At 36.1% G+C, this 15,497-nt stretch overlaps 1 protein-coding gene across 1 annotated transcript; it reads left to right on the top strand.

Moving 5' to 3' along the window:
- On the top strand, positions 1-8,727 carry KERA (keratocan). Its single transcript, XM_069003911.1, has 3 exons — positions 1-139; positions 1,702-2,596; positions 7,178-8,727. Exons 2-3 carry the CDS (start codon positions 1,711-1,713, stop codon positions 7,348-7,350), a joined length of 1,059 nt encoding a protein of 352 aa, XP_068860012.1. The 5' UTR covers positions 1-139; positions 1,702-1,710; the 3' UTR covers positions 7,351-8,727.
- The last annotated feature ends 6,770 nt before the right edge of the window (positions 8,728-15,497 follow it).

Raw genomic sequence — 15,497 nt, 5'->3', positions numbered from 1 at the left:
TTTCAGGGGTTAAAAGCTGTAACCACTGATGCGTATATATGAGGCCGTATTCCTAGAACACGGCTTGTAGCCTGACTCAAGCTATTACAGTCTAACAACAGGGACCAATAGAAAGAGAAGAAGATCCAAGAAAGCTGAGGTAAGCCCAAACTCTGAAGCAATGTCAAATTAGAAGCAATAGCTAATAAGGTGTGCATGGAAATACATCTGGGAATACTAGTATGTACTTCCAGTTTTATATGCTGCTAATTCTTAGGAGGACAGGAAACAAACACAGTGGTTAGCAGCCAAAAGCGGTGAATTTACAGTGATTTCTAACTGGCTTCAGATAGCTCCAGGAACCTGACTAACAAGGTAAATTGCTTTATATTTAATTTTTAAATGTTATTAAGGTTATGAATATTTACAGAGTAAGAAGGCTGCAAATTCACTGTGTAAAATATAAATGCTATTCTTTAGAAATACTTTATATGTCCCTTTTTTTGGAATGCTTCCAGATAGCAGTTTCTGGGGCTGGAAAAGCTATAGGATACCACACTTGTTACTGCTAATAACAATGTTGAAAACTATTAAATTACTATATATCATATGCAGCAACTTAACTGAGCTCTTAACTTTACTGATGCATTAATCCTATGAGAGAATATACTTTTTATTTAAATACTATTTTTGCCAAAACCAACCTCCTAATTTTGACCAGAAATTTCAGCTTTCAGTCTTTTGCCTCTACATTGCAAAATGCTTTTTAATCTTCTTGAGGCAGCAATCAAGATAACAGAGTTTGTAAAGCACTGTTTTTGTGCTACACAAATATTTCCTTTTGGAGTAAATTATCTGTGATGATTTTTTTCATCATTCAGTGGTGAAAGAGGCTAAAAAAAGCCAATAATTAAGTAGGAAAAATAGTTAGAAGGTGCACTAGTGTATATGAATAATTTGGTTAGGATTTACTTTCCGTGGACATACTTTTGTTAGGACTTATTTTTTGTGCCATTTAGATCAGGCATTTGGTTTTGTCTGTTTGCTTTAGGGAAGGAAATTTGTAACTTTGGATATGAGAGAGTGAGGCGGGGAATGGATTAGTCAAACATATTCCCTCCAAGCTTTTTAAGAACATGCCCAACAAACAGCTGTTAAAACAGTATTTGATCTTCCACTTTTGAATGAAGACAAAAGACCCTGGAAAATCTGATCCAGATGCCATTATAATTTAAGAGAGAGCAAAAACAGAAAAGGGGCTATGATTGATTTTAAAAGGAAGAACACTGAGTACAATAGTATTTATATCATTGGTATATATGGTAATGATATCTTTTCTGAAGATTATTCATTATATAATGTAGATTAGAGGTCTTTACAGGAAAACTTACACAAATTTAAAAGAAGCACTAATTTATTGTCTAAAAATGATCCATGTTTTCATATTCTTTGAAATGACACTTGTATGAACATCAGTTAAGCTGGTAGCCAATGTGGAGTCTAAGCTGAATCAGGTAAATGTTTATTGACAGATAGCACTGAATCATTTATACCTCTTACATTACTTTTCAGTTTTTCCTTAACATGCCATGGATAATACCCTAGAGAATTTGGCTGTTTATAAAGGAAATATTATTTTATATGCAAAACTGTTTTGTTAATCTAGTATTCTGCTATGGAGTTTTGTTGAGAAACAGCTAATTGTTTTTTTCCCCTCCCAAGGCAAACACAATGATTCTAAAAGTCTATACAAGCCTTTTACTCTTATTCTTGGTCAATTCTGTGTGGACTCGAACTGTGAGACAAGCTTATGATGATCTGGGTCTTGACCATTGGTCTCACTATACTTCTGAGTGTCCACAGGAGTGCTTTTGTCCTCCTAGTTTCCCCAATGCATTATACTGTGATAACAAAGGACTAAAAGAAATACCTCCAATTCCAGCAAGAATTTGGTACCTCTATCTTCAAAACAATCAAATTGAAACACTTTCAGAGAAGCCTTTTATGAATGCCACTCATCTGAGATGGATAAATCTGAGCAAGAATAAGATCACAAACAGTGGAATTGAGAGTGGTGTGCTGAGCAAGCTGAAAAGACTGCTTTACTTATTCCTTGAAGATAACGAATTGGAAGAGGTGCCTGCCCCATTACCAGTGGGTCTGGAACAGCTAAGGCTAGCTAGAAACAAAATCTCCAGAATTCCAGAAGGAGTCTTCAGCCACCTGGAAAACCTTACCATGTTAGACCTGCACCAGAACAGTTTGTTGGACAGCGCTCTTCAAAGTGACACCTTCCAAGGACTCAACAATCTTATGCAACTCAACATAGCAAAAAATTCACTCAAGAAAATGCCTTTAAGCATTCCAGCTAATACACTGCAGCTGTTTTTGGACAACAACTCCATTGAAGTTATACCAGATAACTACTTCAGTGCAATACCCAAAGTGACTTTCCTTAGGCTGAACTACAATAAATTATCTGATGATGGTATCCCTCCAAATGGGTTTAATGTTTCATCTATTCTAGATCTACAGCTGTCTCACAATCAGCTCACTAAAATTCCACCAATCAATGCTCACCTTGAGCACCTTCATCTTGATCACAACAAAATCAAAAGTAAGTATGCATTACCAGTGTGGGAACCTTCAAAACGATATCTATTTTAAAATGTCTATTTAACTATAAAAATACCCTTTGAGATAAAGTGATTAAAATTATAGAATCATTGAATAATTTGGGAAGGAAGGGACCTCTAGAGGTCATTTTTTCCAACCTTCCTGCAATAAGCAGGAACATCTTCAACATGATGAGATTACTCAGAGCCCTGTCCAGCCTGACCTTAAAATTTGCCAGGGATGGGGCATCCTCCACCCCTCTGAGCAAAATGTTTTAGTGTTTTACTGATTTTACAGCATATTTGTTCTACTAAGATTTATGTCCTCAAAATTTTTCCATTTTGTGTAAGTGAGATAAGGTTTTTGTACCTAAGGCAACAGAAGCCTGTTGGTTTTCATAGTTTCACATCTAGGACTGTTTCCAAATTCATCCAGGTGTAGTGGGGATGTGATTAGGAACATCACATACACTATATAATGAAATTATCTGCTCAGTAAATACTTTTTTTCATACCAAAAGCCAAAATAAAACTTTTTATTTACCTCTACACAGAAGGAAGCCAAGTTTCTGTATTTATCTTCCCTTCATGGTGATTTAATTGAATACATGGTCCCTTACCAGTCTTTTGTGCCACTGTATTTCACAAATATACTAAAAATAATGGTTTGACTTTTGTACGAAATAAGGACCTATGAAAGGAAGATACCTATTAATAATTTGCATTTGTTCACTGCATCTGGCAAAATAAATGTATGAAATCATGCAAATGAAAATAAATTTTGTGTAACTGGCACATATTTAAGTGGCCTGGAAGAATTCTAACAGTTAATCAGCGTTAAAGCTTATGACAGATGTTTTTTCTGAATATATTTAATTGCCCCCTGGTTACAAGGGGATTTATTTTAATTGCTCCACTGCAAGGCCTCAGGTACAGTCTTTATTCTGTCACTTTGAGTGGACACAAAATTGAAATCACTGGAATGTAGCGTGTCCAGCTTAAGAACAGTTTTGTGTATAGGTAGTATTTAAAGAGCTGTCCAGTTCTCTTCCTTCCCTGAATAAATTTGACAGAGCTTAAGACCATGAAAATGAACTTTCGTTGTGTGTGCAAACTCAAATCTCACGTTCCAATGACACATGAGTACTTGTGAAACAAAATCATGATAGCTTTCCACAAGCCTTGTGCTCCTTAATGCCTTTACTACTTTCCAAAAATCATTGTCAACTCAAGCAAAAAACTGACTTTAGCAAAAAAAAAAAAAAAGATTCTTAGTAACAGAATATAAAATATTTGCAACCTGATACCTTAAATAAAAACCAGGTATTATGTAAGGCACATTTTACCACATGCCATAATTGTTCAAGAGGTAAGGGGTAATGGTGTAGTCTTCATGAGACTTTGCTCTAATAGAGGATATCTCAAAGGGCCTTTAGGATTGCAAACAAGGAATGTAATCCCATCAGGTCAGAGTAATAAGACATGGCATTATTTCTGCAGATTGATTTTGTCTTCTTAAATCCAGATCAGTCATTATTTTAAGATAATCAATGAAAATTTTGAAAGAAAAATAGCTGTAAAATCCTGGATCTGGTTTCTCCACAAAAGAGTCCTCCTGAAGGTTTACTTTTATGTGTGCAGTACAAGCCCTTTTTATAATATTAGTTTTCAGGTGTTCCCTCACAACTGCAAATCGCTGCTTTATTTTCTATTGGTCAGTTACACTGTTGTTATTGCAAGAGTTCAGACATCAGCATTTTGATGAAAATACCATTTGTCTATGTTTTGCTGTATGTTATTTTGGAAGATCAATTCTTTGTATGAGTGCACAGCCTAATTTCTCTGTAGACCATTTATGAAGATATAAGGCCTTCTTCTGAAGCCCAGGACAGCCAATGATAATCTCATCATTTGTCTCAGTGGAACAAGAATTTCACCTGCATTCCTTCCCTAAGGATCTAGTCCCTTCCCTAAGGATCTCAACACACAGAGGAAAAATTGCTATTCTAATTTGGGAAGTAAAATCAACTTAAAACCAAAGCTAATTATGGCTCCAACAGATTTGCACCACATTTATTCCATGGCATTTTAAAACACACATGCCAACATATTTACCTAGGAGCCTTATGAGGCTCTGGGGAGCTGTTAAATAGTGGAAAAGAGAATGTTAAAGTAAGCAAAGACAAGCTATGAAATGATGATGTAGCAAGTGAGCAAGGGTAAGCAGGTGGTATTACAGTGCTAACAAAGGACAGATGAAAGGGAGCAAACAGTAAGTTCCCCTAGAAGAATAACAGGAGATTGAGATAGATACTCTGAGATAATATTATTCCACATGTAGAGAAAGGGAGAAATCCTTGGGTCAACTACCTAAATTTTGTTTCTAAATTATAAGTTTTACTGGAAAATAAACAGGATCTCCTGCAGTTCTTCAGCAGACATACAGTATTAGCCATTTACGAGAACTTCTTTTGCAGTTTTCCCTTACAGCAGCTCTGCAGTTTTATCTTTCAATATTTTATAACGTAACAACTCTGTTAACAAGCAGTTGAATTCATCTTTTTCGAATAAACTATCCCAAAAGTCAAACAGACTTCCTACTCAATTGATGGAAAGGGATACACTATTGCATAGGGAAACTCATCCCATGTTAAGGAGATGTCAGTCCCCTTTTGGAAGCAATCATCTCTCTCTAGAGTTTATAAATGGAGTCTAAATGGCTTACTTAGACTGACAGTTAACCTCTATATGGATCAGTTTAGGCAGGGTGAATTGCACCTGTGGAAGGAAAGACCTGTTCTTCCTGCTTAAAAAAAATTCAGTAATATGTCCATGAAGAGGGTTAAAAGAGAGAAAGAGAGAGGCTTTTACTCCCCTGATAGTTTGGGTAGGATTTACTGTTTATGGGAAGAGAACAATAAAACCCAAACCACTTCATACCACACATCATTAGGAAATAACTTCTTCCTAGGTGGCCTGTGGTTAGATAACTACTGCCTCACTTCAAGGCTGGAGTAATTGACCCAGTGAAAAGGAGTGCAGTCAGAGAAGTCTCTAGGTCAGAGAAGACAGAGATTTAGGATGCATTTGAAACCATCTTGTCTCTATGAACAGTAGTGCTGACCAAACAAAGCAGATATTTTCTGCTACATAGTGTTGATTCACCTAAAACTTTTAATAGCTGCTTTCATAATGAAAATTCTCAAGCTTTCTGTGTTGTAAATTCACACGTAAAAATAAGTTGTAGCTTGTTTCTTCCAAGAATATAAAAAACTTTGCCAATATTAATCAAATTTCACAAGATAGACAAATACATTTTGATACCACAGATATAACAAAAGTTTCAGGCCTTGGCCAACTGGATGTATTTATCTAGTTTCCATGGCAAAGATCAAGTCCACTCCCAAGATGTTGCAAACATCTGGGCAGTTTTTCAAAATAGAATAGAGGAAAAAAAAATAAAAGTAAGCTATGGAAAAAACAAAAGTAAGTTATGTTGTTTTTTTTACATCATAACATTTATCTGATACTGGGGGTTGTAGTCAGAAGACTTGTGCATGGTATCATTACTAAATATAAAGGGAGAAAATTTTTTTCCTATTTCTTGGTTAGTAAAGTGTGTTAAAAAAAATCTGTTGCATACACATTCTCCATTCACTTTTCTTCAGTTAGTCTGGGACCAAGATCCTTAAGCAGTCAGACCAACCAAAAAATATAATTTGGTCAAAGGAATTTGATGTCTTTGGTAAACAAACACCACTTCAGTGTTTTCACAAGACCTTTCTGAGGCTGAAATAGGGCAGCAGCTGCCTGATTATTAAACAACTGAAGACAAAATATAAAAAGCATTTCAACCAAGTGATGGTGCAAGGGTAACCTAGAGGAGACAATGTAAAGAACCCAAGCTATTCAACACTTACAAATATGAGTAATGATTTAAACCAGAGTTTCAGATTTTATCTGTACAGAAACGAACTATGTGTGATGTATACAGAATTTTAAGAATTTGTTGGCTTTCAGATTAGAAAGAAAATATCCCATTGCACAAGTTATATTCTTGCAATTAATACCAACTCTACTGAATAGTGTGAGAGAACAGAAAAATACAGATGTTAAAAGTTACAAACACTATACTAAACATTCCTCTAATTCAATACGGTCATCGTTTTGAATGCAAGATCTTCATTAGGGAATATTATCAACCTAAAATTAATGCACTGTCATTGAAGTAAGATGTTCAAAATCCTTCAGCAGTAATATTGTCCTCCTCACTCGGGGTGTAAAGAGATATTTCTCAATGCTTACCATGTAGTTGTCTAAATTAGTATCCTCTTTTTCCAAGGTTAAATTATGCATCTAGTGGCCTTTTTTCATAATTGCAGCACAGTAAACATGTGATTCACTGTTCTAAATCACCTTATATTAAGATGCTTTTTTTGCTCCATCAACAAAGTAGTTAAATGTTAACAAAAGCAACAGTCTCACATACAAACATCAGTGGAAGTTTACTTCATTTGTGTCCTAAGTGAATTTTACCTTCATGAATTTTCCCATAACCTAACAATGTTGATCTACATTTTCAGATGTCAATGGTACTCAAATATGCCCAGTTTCCATTGCCTTAGAAGAAGACTATGGTCATTATGGCAACATCCCTCGCCTCCGATACCTTCGTCTGGATGGAAATGAAATTCAACCTCCAATCCCATTGGACATCATGATTTGTTTCCGACTACTTCAAGCTGTTGTCATATAAAGATATTGCAGAGTCACTCTTGTACTCTGAGAGTGATAAGATACAAGTCTTACTGGAATGAAACTTGTTCTAAGTCATAAATCAAGAAGTAACAGCTTTATTTGACTTTAATTTTTTTCTTTGCTTGTATCTTTTCTACAGCTGAAAAGGCTGTTCTTTCAGAAGAGATTTTGTATGGACCTGAAACACGTGCTTAACACCTTACCCTATAAATTCCTAATGTGAATATATTGAAAGTCATCATTGTAAGGTCCCAAATATTCCAAAGAAAATTCTTGCCTACTACATCTTTCTTTACTACATTGTCAAATGTGACAATGCCTACCCTGCTAACATCATTGCTATAGACAAATTGTATGTCCTTATTTTGTTATATAGTAACTAATGCAATGAATTTGGGTGCACTTGGCCAAATGCATATGCTAATAAAATCATGAGCTGCATGATTACTAGTTATCAGAACTGCCACTGACATTTCAGATAATGACTCGTGGTGAATAACCACTTAACATACAAATAACCCATAAATTGCTGTCATCCTTTGAAGACTAATACTTTTAAGGCAAAAAGTACGTGAGGCTTAGCATCCAAAGCAGTATACTGAATATATATAATTGTAGGGATTCATTAAGTGAGTTCCAGAACTGGAATAAACTGATCCAACTCAAATTCAGGGACAAGAGAACATGAGATGTAATCTTGTTCTCTCAAAGTCCCAGTTTTCTGCTGTTTTATTCCATTTCTAATTTTGACACCATTTCTTTCTGCAGCTTTGGGATCATCATTGAATATTTGGTTAATTTTAGTTTGCAGAGAAATACAACCAAGAATAGTAATGATTACATATTTCGTGAACTAGGTACTTCATAAAAATTTGAATGGCTAGTTAATACAATGGTGATGAAGAGAAAATTAAGAAAATAAGCAATACATCCCCTCCCAATTATTTACTGAACTAGGCAAGCACTTGCATAGGAATTGTATCAATTAAGCAAACACAATCAACTCAGAGCCGTATTCAGCAAACTGCTAACTCATATGTATGCACACAATAATACTGGATTTTAGAGAAGTTCAGGTAATTAGAACATGATACATTAACAATTCACTAACAAGGGAGATACCAGAAGGCAACTTTTTATGAAATATGGTTGATTTTATCAAATATGATTGATTTTTTTCTATTTTATAATATTGGCATTTCAATAAATGACTTGAATATTAGAGTCAACTATTCACTGAGAGAGTATGACATTCTTATTTCTGCTAGCCAGCACAACAGGCTATCCATCAGTCATTATTTTAGTCTTCTTGCATTTCTAGATAAACGCAATTAGTTGCTCATTGATATCTTGCATCTATTGATAATATTTTAAGACTGACCTCAGTAGCAAGCATTTAAAGACCATGCATGTGGTATAATTTTTGCTTTGAAGATTAGGTATTTTCTTAAAAGTAGATTTTTAAAAGTGTTGAGAACTACAGTTTCTAACAATCAATCCTTTTTATCTGAAAATCAGTCCTTATTCTACTCTGGAGAACTTGTGGAAACAACCTAGTATAGAAACCCAGTATAGAATTAACCCATTCAGAAATCCTATCACAAAACCATTTACTTTTATCGTTCTTTTTATGTGATTGCTGAGAAACTCTTGCCCTTCTAGCAAAAGTATTTTCTGTACCTCTGTGTTCATCCTATATAAAAAAATACAGATTTCAAAAGTCTTTACAATACGTATGCATGTTATCTATGTTTTTCCCTCAATAATATAATAGTAATTTATTTTTGAAAAAAAAATTATGTGACAATACTATTAATTAGATTACAACATTTATTATGTTCTTGTCTTGGAAATTAATTTCTGCTTTAAGCAAAAAACAAATACATTTACTCCAGAGTGAATATTCAAAGGCATATATGCATATTATTAATATAATTTATAGTTCTAATCATACAGCAAAGCACCTTGAAGGTCCAGTAAAAAATTTTTACCTTTTAGGTACCATATACACATTAAAGAAGAAAAGACTAAACCTTCCCCAAAGAGATGTAAAGCTTGCATAGAAGAGAGGTTGAAATGTAAAATCATAAAGGGGTACTAGAGCATCAAGGTACTCCATTTTCTGGATAGGGGCCATATTATGTTATGGGATCAGAAGCACAAGATCTGATGAAATAATTTTGAACAGTTATTTTTTACCAGCTGTACTGCTATTTGTCCAGTACAGTGTAATTTGGAAATCGTTATAAATCAGTCCTTCAAATAGTCAGTACTTTCCTATGGAACAATTCTAGAACACCTGCAGATTGATGCTCAAGATTTGTCTCTGTCAAATCCCAGTTAATCTGAGTGAAGAGAAAAATTCTATTGGGATGAAGATCTGCTGCTGCCAAGTGCTCTGTATTCTACACCTTTAATGCAATTCGCTGACCACATCTGGGAACTATTTAATTAAGGAGAAAATTTTAAGTATCTTCACTTAGGCCAGTTTGTTCCATCTTGATTCTGTCTCCCAGAACCAGCTCCATGAAATAGAATAAAAAATAGCTATGTTGCTGCAGTGACCTTCATAAAATATGTCAGTATTGATTGGGGGTTAAGCTTCTTTGCTGCATGTACATGGCCATTTACAACAGTTTTAATATTCTTAAATGTCCTGGGAAAGTTGGTAAAATTTCCTTTCAGACTACAATAGAAGGCCTAAATTGCATTATTGTGTGGAACTAAACAATGTAGGCTTTCAGCCACTACACAGTAAGTTCATTCATTGGGCCAGAAGACTATAAAGGAGTATGTAAAACACATTGTCTTTTTCCCAATGTTGAGAGCTGCTAATACTATGTAAAAAGCATCACTGTGCTTGAAAATCTGATGTTAATTCTTCCTAATCCAAGATTGCTCTAAGACTCCCCACTGATATTTCCTGGTTCAGAAAAAATTGTGTTCTTTTCCTCTGAAAGGAGGGAGGAACTCAGCTGTCCTGTCTGAAAGTGCAGCTGGCGTCACAGAACAGCCATTTGCTTGCCTTACTTGTCAGAACACATTGCAAACAGTTTTGAATGGAATACCACATACAGAAATAAAGACATTAACAAAAAGTTGAGAATGGGTCACCATAAGCATACTGCAGTCACGGTTGATCATTAACCAAACCACAAACATCTGGGATTTTTTTGCAGAAATCCATATTGCATATTAGGTAAATTTGAAATTAAGGTTCTTAACACAGATGTGCCATCACCTCAGTCCAGGGTACAGACAGTTGCCCTGTAAAGAAAAACATTAAAGCAAAGTGAGAGACTCAAGAACTGAAAAGTACTGAGACATTTCTGACATGCCTGCCAGCATAATTGGAGGCTGGAACACTGGATCAATCAAAAGGCTGTGGGGATTTATAACACAACTGAATCTGCAAGAAGAAAAGTCCTTTTCGGATGCTGCCAGCACGGTTAAAAATTTGGCCACATGCGTGATTCTCCCTGCTCCATACTCTTCTCTGGCATTTTCTGTTTCTTTCTCAATAGTCCAGTTTGCTACCACTATTCTTCTTCAACATTTTGAGGGAAAAACAACACCATAACAATTGTGCATAGAAGCCAGTGGCCACAGCAGACTGTGTGACACTTGAAGGAACACAAACACTGAGATAAAAATTCGGAAGACAGCTAGAAAACCAACTTGCATGTTTGCAATTTCTAACTCCAGCACTTACCCTGTGTCATTGAAGGGATTTTCAGTCACCCTTGCTGTACCTAAATGGTTTCCAATGTTTGCTACAAGTAGTTACTGTTCACTTTTCCAGCCTAGAAAAACTATTTGCTGATACCAAATTGCAGCTAGTTTCATTACCTACCTGGGATCAGATTACTGTAGCATCTACATTTCTGTGTTGATTGTTAAACAGCTAATATCCCTCTTCTGCCATGTGTGGCTGAGGATTGTTGGCATTGTTAAAACCAGCAAGTTAATATCTTTCTCTTGACTGAAAGTCTCCTCCATAATTGCATTTTTTTACCCAGAATTGCTTACCCATTTAAACATGAAGAGAGGCTCTATAGGGCACCACATTCTCTGTGTAGTGATACTCAGGAATAGTAATAACCACTTCAGGTCAAGAGTAAGAAGCAATATCCATAATTCATATCATGTTCTGCCCTAGCTAAGTTACTATCTCCCCCATTAGTAGAAGTGATACTGCTTCTAAGTCCTGTGCTTCCTCTAGCAGTGTTAGTTCCAGCAGTCTACACTTTAATGAATTCAAAACCTTTCCAAATACAGTTTTTTCTTATACTTCCTGTGCTGTTGCCAAGAGTCTGTATATTCTTCTTACTCTTTTTGTCTTGATTTCTGTAGCATTGGAATGAGTCCAAAGGAGGGCCACTAAGTTGATCAGAAGGCTGGAAAACCTCTCCTGTGGAGACAGACTGAGAGAGCTGGGGCTGTTCAGCCTGGAGAAGAGAAGGCTTCAGAGAAGTTATGGGAGCCCTATGCTTGGAAGTGTTCAAGGCCAGGTTGGATGAGGCTCTGAACAACCTGGTGTAGTGGAAGGTTCCCTGCTAATGACAGAGCTGTTGGAACTAGATCTGTTGTGATCTAAATCACTCTATGATTCTATATCCATTTGATCAAACTCTCTGCCTATCAGTTTCATTTAATTTTGTTTCTTCAGTGTTTTTTCACTTATGCATCTTTACACATGTGGTGTTAATGTCTGTCCTGATGTCCTGCCCTTTCCTGGTGGGTCAACTCCATCTGGAATTCCCCAGGGAAAGGGTTGCCCAGACTGCACACAGCTACAGCAGCAGAACAGCCCCACTGCTCACAGCGCTCACACCTCCTCCAGTGCCTGCATGCAGACCCAGGCTGGTGCTGTCATGTGCAGAGAGTATATCTGGAAATCTCTTTTTCCAAGGCTTACTCTCCCCACCCCCAGTCTTTTTTGTAGGAAAATTTGTGGGGGAAATAGAATCACATCTTCCACAAAGAAAAGCTGTTCCTAATTAGGGGCTGGGGCAATGAAAGTGGCATGTGGACTCAGCAGCTCCCGAGTGAAGCTAGGTTTTTTCAGTAAGTTTGTATTCATTAAAATGGTCTATCACCATTTTTATTAAATTTTAGTGGATTCAGAAAAAAACTTGCAAATAGTTTCAGCCAGAGGAAAGGAAAAATTTCATGCTTCTATTTAATATTCTTCTTGCTAAGATGTCCATGTAGCATGATATGCCCTTCACCAGTTAATGAAATCCTTGAATTTGTCTGAAATCATGCTCCCACTGCTAGGAAGCTTATTTCAAGGGTGGTAATCTCCTTGTGATGCTCTACTTTGTTACAGGACTTGAAATAATCACTGATTCTCTCTCCTGGCAGTGAGGATAGGCTTCATGGTATTATAGGATCTAGGCTCAAGTCCTTGGCTGAATCAGAAGCAGATTGAATTGGAGTGTAGATTTTTTTTTTTTTCTCTCTGAGGAGGCTGTTTTCAGCACCAGACTAGAGGTTCACACTGTTTTGTGAATCCTAATATTTGGTTTTTTTTAATGACTGGAACTGCTTCCAATGAAAAAGACTGATGGCAACGCTCCTCAACTCTGTTTAGCAGCAAAATAGAAGTGAGTTACACTTATACTGTCTTTGACAAATCTGCCAGCAACAAGGTCCCCAAATTCCCTGCTTCTAAATTAGTGTCCAAATTGGGAAGAGAAAGCTGTGCATGAAGGTTTTCTCTGAAGGTCCCAGTGGTTTGGATCTTTTAAAAAGCTAGTTATTTATGTGTTTATTTTGGTTTGGTGCAAGTTCTTTAACATTCAGTTTAAAATACCACATATAAACATGGTGTGAGGTTTATTTTTCATTTTTATATAAAGAAGAAGATTAAAATAATTATTTCTTCCTCAAACAAATATAAATATTTTTACATTGGACTGACTATCAAATAAAAATCAATCAGAAAAGTAAATTTTCTGTTCTTAAGCCAAGAATTCCATGCTTTCCTTTTTTTCTCCATTGTTCTTTATTTACAGCTGCATTCTGTCTGGCATCAATGTGCCAGACTTATTAGGTATTGAGGAACATTGAGGATTATTTCAGCTGCAGTGTTATCCATGCTTCTCGTTTTCGTCAAAGCATTAATAAGACTTGTGCCTGTATTTTCCTACTTTTGCAAACCCTGTGCTACAGCCCCCTTCTGCATCACAAAATCATGGAGAACTGGGAACAGATACAAACTGCAATGAAAAGGAAGTGATGTGATGTGTACAAATCAAAACTCAGTTATCAGGTCACATTCAAAATGGCTGTGGATGGCATTCTTTACTTAGAAAGGTATGCTAACATTAGCTGTATTGATGGCCTTTTCCACTTTTAAAAAAGTGCCCTTTCATGGCATTGTAATTGTAGAAAAAGTGCCTTTTAGGGGAGAATTCTTAGAGATCTCAAAAATCTGTGTAGGACTCTCAGTTGTTACCAGTTTTACTAAGTATTTCCAGATATAGGAAAAGGCTCTTGTTGTGGCCTGTGTCTGAACAAGTAACAAAAATATTTTATCTTTCATTTTCATGTCACTAATATAACTATACTTTGATAAGGAAGAAGAAAAAAGGAGTCAAATACTAGAAGAGAGAAAATAAAAGACATTAAAAAGACAACTAGGAAGGGAAGAAGAAAAATTTGTGATGAGGGGATAAAAGAGGAAGAAGGAAAAACATTTGGAAAAGAAAGTAGCTTGAGAGAGGCCTTCCTTACTGGGCATCCCTTTGCATGAGAATAAAAGAATGGGGAAGGAGACACAAGATGCTCATGTGCTTTTAGGGAGGAAAAATGGGAGCTGGAAAGCTTGGAAAATATCAGTCCACAATGCTGCTTATAGCCTGAGACTTATAACCCGTCAGCCTAATCTAGAGTTATTTCTTTTGGGAACGGGCACAACAGCAACAGCTAAGAGTAAGTGTTCAATATTTGTAATGCTGACTAAAGCACTGATCAATACTCAGTCCAAACACAAAGGAACTGTGCAGATATGTGAATAACACCCATGAGCTTTCTTCAGATCATGCATTGCTGTATTCTGTGCACTGTTTCATGCTTTTTTTCATGTCTTTTAGAACGACTTACAGAAGGAATATGATAATATGCCACAACCATCAATTTCATTAGTTGGAAACCACATGAAGAGGCAATGTCAGCTGGCAAACCAATTCTGGCAGCTTCTCAGGCTTAGCCTTCACCCTGTAAACCATATGCTTCTCTGTGTTTTATCAGCTTATATGCTTAGTTTTATCAGCTGATGTATCAGACACTGGTTGATGTAAGATCCAAGGTCTACTAATTTTCAGAGGTGTGTTTACTTGTTGGGCTTTACGGAAGTGCCATGGCCCCCTCAATACTGTCAGGTGCTGAATCACAGCTCAGATGTACTACAAGATCCAAAGCAAAGTTTTGGCTTCTTGCTAGCCTCCGTTTCACATCATGCAATGAAAAAGTCCCGTTTTTTTTCTAAGAACACCAGAAAAAGGTTGTGCATGCTGAAGGATAAAAGTCAATATTTAATGGTTATAGAAAAAATGTTTAAAGAAATTCTAACTGTCCAAACACTGCTTAATTATAAAATCTTTGCCCATCTAAATTGGCTGGCTTTGTAAATTCATCTTACTCATGATAGGAAAACAACTGGATGCTTAATGTTGATTGATATGGAGCAAATTTAAATTTAAATTCAAATTTTAGAATATCAGAAATCCAACTTGCAGTATTTTTTTTTTTTATTAAAGAACAGGTTACTTTTCAAAATAAACCTTTTTCAGGCTTTTTTTTTTTAAAGGAGATAAACATCTGATCTTACATCCTCTGGGGTTCCAGGAATGTAAAAGTAAACTTCTTATTATACGGATAGATTGGGTTACATTGGTCCCAAATGGCTTCTGGTCAACAATTTGACAGTGAGAACAGCAGCACTGTTTTGAAATGGCCATGACAGCAATAGCAACAAAATTCAGCTGTTCCCTCATTCGGGACAATGAAGTCAGTGAAGCAGTGGTTCCCAGACAGGGAGGATGATCTTATGGGTTCCTATTAAAAACTAAGGGAAAAGTAAGGGCTAAAAGGTAAACTGCTTGAGTTTCCCTAAGCCCTTTTGTACCCTAATCATAT

Source organism: Aphelocoma coerulescens, chromosome 1A (genome assembly GCF_041296385.1).
Source record: "Aphelocoma coerulescens isolate FSJ_1873_10779 chromosome 1A, UR_Acoe_1.0, whole genome shotgun sequence".
In the NCBI taxonomy this organism is placed as follows: Eukaryota; Metazoa; Chordata; class Aves; order Passeriformes; family Corvidae; genus Aphelocoma; species Aphelocoma coerulescens.
Note: the sequence above shows the minus strand (reverse complement) of the source record. Positions and strands in the feature narration are given on the sequence as shown.